At 47.0% G+C, this 2,500-nt stretch overlaps 1 protein-coding gene across 4 annotated transcripts in view; it reads left to right on the top strand.

The window, feature by feature from the left end:
• Positions 1-2,500, top strand: part of LOC136678107 (RING finger protein 215-like) — a 12,772-nt gene that overhangs the window by 3,434 nt on the left and 6,838 nt on the right. For all 4 annotated transcript variants that reach the window (XR_010796466.1, XR_010796467.1, XR_010796468.1 and 1 more), the window contains exons 3-6: positions 1,601-1,672; positions 1,761-1,846; positions 1,928-1,982; positions 2,260-2,364. Coding sequence is in view for 1 of the 4 variants with exons in the window: in XM_066655956.1 (XP_066512053.1) it covers positions 1,601-1,672; positions 1,761-1,846; positions 1,928-1,982; positions 2,260-2,364 (318 nt within the window). In the remaining 3 variants the exon portion in view is untranslated. The remainder of the gene's footprint in view (positions 1-1,600; positions 1,673-1,760; positions 1,847-1,927; positions 1,983-2,259; positions 2,365-2,500) is intronic.

The raw sequence follows: 2,500 nt of genomic DNA, 5'->3' as shown, positions 1-2,500 counted from the left end.
TGAGTAAGAAGCGACTGTATCTTTTAATGTGGAGCGATGTGTGTGAGTAAGAAGCGACTGTATCTTTTAAGGTGGAGCGGTGCGTGTGAGTAAGAAGCGACTGTATCTTTTAAGGTGGAGCGGTGCGTGTGAGTAAGAAGCGACTGTATCTTTTAAGGTGGAGCGGTGTGTGTGAGTAAGAAGCGACTGTATCTTTTAAGGTGGAGCGGTGTGTGTGTGAGTAAGAAGCGACTGTATCTTTAAAGGTGGAGCAGTGCGTGTGAGTAAGAAGCGACTGTATCTTTTAAGGTGGAGCGGTGTGTGTGTGAGTAAGAAGCGACTGTATCTTTAAAGGTGGAGCGGTGTGTGTGAGTAAGAAGCGACTGTATCTTTAAAGGTGGAGCAGTGCGTGTGAGTAAGAAGCGACTGTATCTTTTAAGGTGGAGCGGTGTGTGTGTGAGTAAGAAGCGACTGTATCTTTTAAGGTGGGTCGGTGTGTGTGAGTAAGAAGCGACTATCTTTTAAGGTGGAGCGGTGTGTGTGAGTAAGAAGCGACTGTATCTTTTAAGGTGGAGCGGTGTGTGTGAGTAAGAAGCGACTGTATCTTTTAAGATGGAGCGGTGTGTGTGAGTAAGAAGCGACTGTATCTTTTAATGTGGACCGGTGTGTGTGAGTAAGAAGCGACTGTATCTTTTAAGGTGGAGCGGTGTGTGTGAGTAAGAAGCGACTGTATCTTTTAAGGTGGAGCGGTGTGTGTGAGTAAGAAGCGACTGTATCTTTTAATGTGGACCGGTGTGTGTGAGTAAGAAGCGACTGTATCTTGTTGGTGTCTGAAGTGTAAATTGTTTGTAAGTGTTTATTCATTGTTTGAATTTCCACAGAAACTCATGTGTTTAGTTTTGTAGCACTTTCGCTCTGTGTTTACTTTCATGCAGTTAGTGCTCTCCTGAATTTAGAGTCAGTTCCACTTTAAGTAATGTAACTGTAACAGCAAAAATAAGTCAGTGTGACCCCCCTATGGAGCAGGAATAGAGCAACATCCTCATCCCGGTTGGTGCTTTTCAGCGTTTGGAGTCTCTCCGTTGTCTAAAAACCTCCAGATGGCGTTTCTCTGCCGTGAGCAGAGAGAGAGAAAGCCTAGCACCGGACCCAGACACTTTGTTTTTTTACCCATTTACAGACACTGGGGCTTCGTAAACACATTAGAGCGGTTTCCAGAGCAAACCGACTGCAGAGCAGCACACGGAGAGGACACACACTCAGAGCTTTATACACAGGGTTTTAGAGTAAAATGGTGAAAGTCACCTTTAAAGGTGACATTCATAATTTGAATCAAAAAGCCCTTTTTTATTTTTTTTTAAAAATAATAATAAAAATTCTGAGCACGTTTCACTCTCTCTCTCTCTCTTTCTCTCTCTCTCACACACACACACACACATACACACACCTATGTGCGACTGGAAGGTCACCGCTGTGGTCCCTTTGACCAGAAGGAAACACTGGGGGCGGGGGGGAGGAACATTCACAGCTGACGTGCCCAGTGTTGATAAATGTGCATGATAAAAGTGCATGAGTCATGTGATGATCTGGAGTGTCCTGTGTGTTTTGTGTTGATCCACAGATGAAGAAGGCCCTTGTTCTGGGAGCGTCTGCGCTCATCCTCCTCGTCCTGAACCAGAACACACTCCGAGAGGTACAGAGAGCACCTGGGTCTGAATAAACCGCAGCCCTGCTGTGAACACGCTGACTGACTGCTCCTTCGACTTGTGTTCTCTCTGCAGATGGATCTCTCTCAGGTTCTGTCTAAGCCCGTCATCGTCATCCAGACGTCGGAGAACGTCACCAAACTCTTCGGAGCTCTGCTCAGGTTCATGGAGAAATTTTCCCGTCATTTCTTCTGTGTTGCGACTCTTTTTTTCGGGGTTAAACCTGGTGTTTCTTTTCCCAGGGGCCTTCACGCGACCGCGAAGATCACGTACAAAACCTTCCTGCAGAACAACTTGGTGAGAGGTTTCTGTAAACCACACACTTCTGTAGTCCATCTGTTGCTCTGCATACTGGGCTAGCTCCCGGGGGGTTGTTTTAATGTTATGGCTGATTAGAGCAGGGGGTCATTTATCTTCATTCAGACAGTGTGAGGGTGTGTGTGTGTGAGGGTGTGTGTGTGTGAGGGTGTGTGTGTGTGGGAGGATGTGTGTAAGTGTGAGGGTGTGCGTGCGTGTGTGCGGGGGGGTGTTTCATTATGCTGAGTGTGTGATATTTCTCGGGTGTGTGTTACAGGGGGCCACCCTGACTCTGTGGTCCAGTTGTGGACGCTCCAGAGGAGGGGTTTACGGAGAGTGGCAGGGGGTGGTCTGCACCGGAGAAACTAACTCACCTGTACAGGTAAAAAACACCCCCTAATAACACCGACACACACTCCGATAACAGTAAACAAACAAACAACAACATTGTGGCCAAAAGTTTGTGGACACCTGCTCGTCTTCTGATGTGAAGGAGTGTGTTTCTCAGCTGTGTTCAC

Source organism: Hoplias malabaricus, chromosome Y (genome assembly GCF_029633855.1).
Source record: "Hoplias malabaricus isolate fHopMal1 chromosome Y, fHopMal1.hap1, whole genome shotgun sequence".
NCBI classification, from domain to species: domain Eukaryota; kingdom Metazoa; phylum Chordata; class Actinopteri; order Characiformes; family Erythrinidae; genus Hoplias; species Hoplias malabaricus.
The sequence above is the reverse complement of the archived record's forward strand: the minus strand, read 5'-3'. Positions and strand labels throughout refer to the sequence as shown.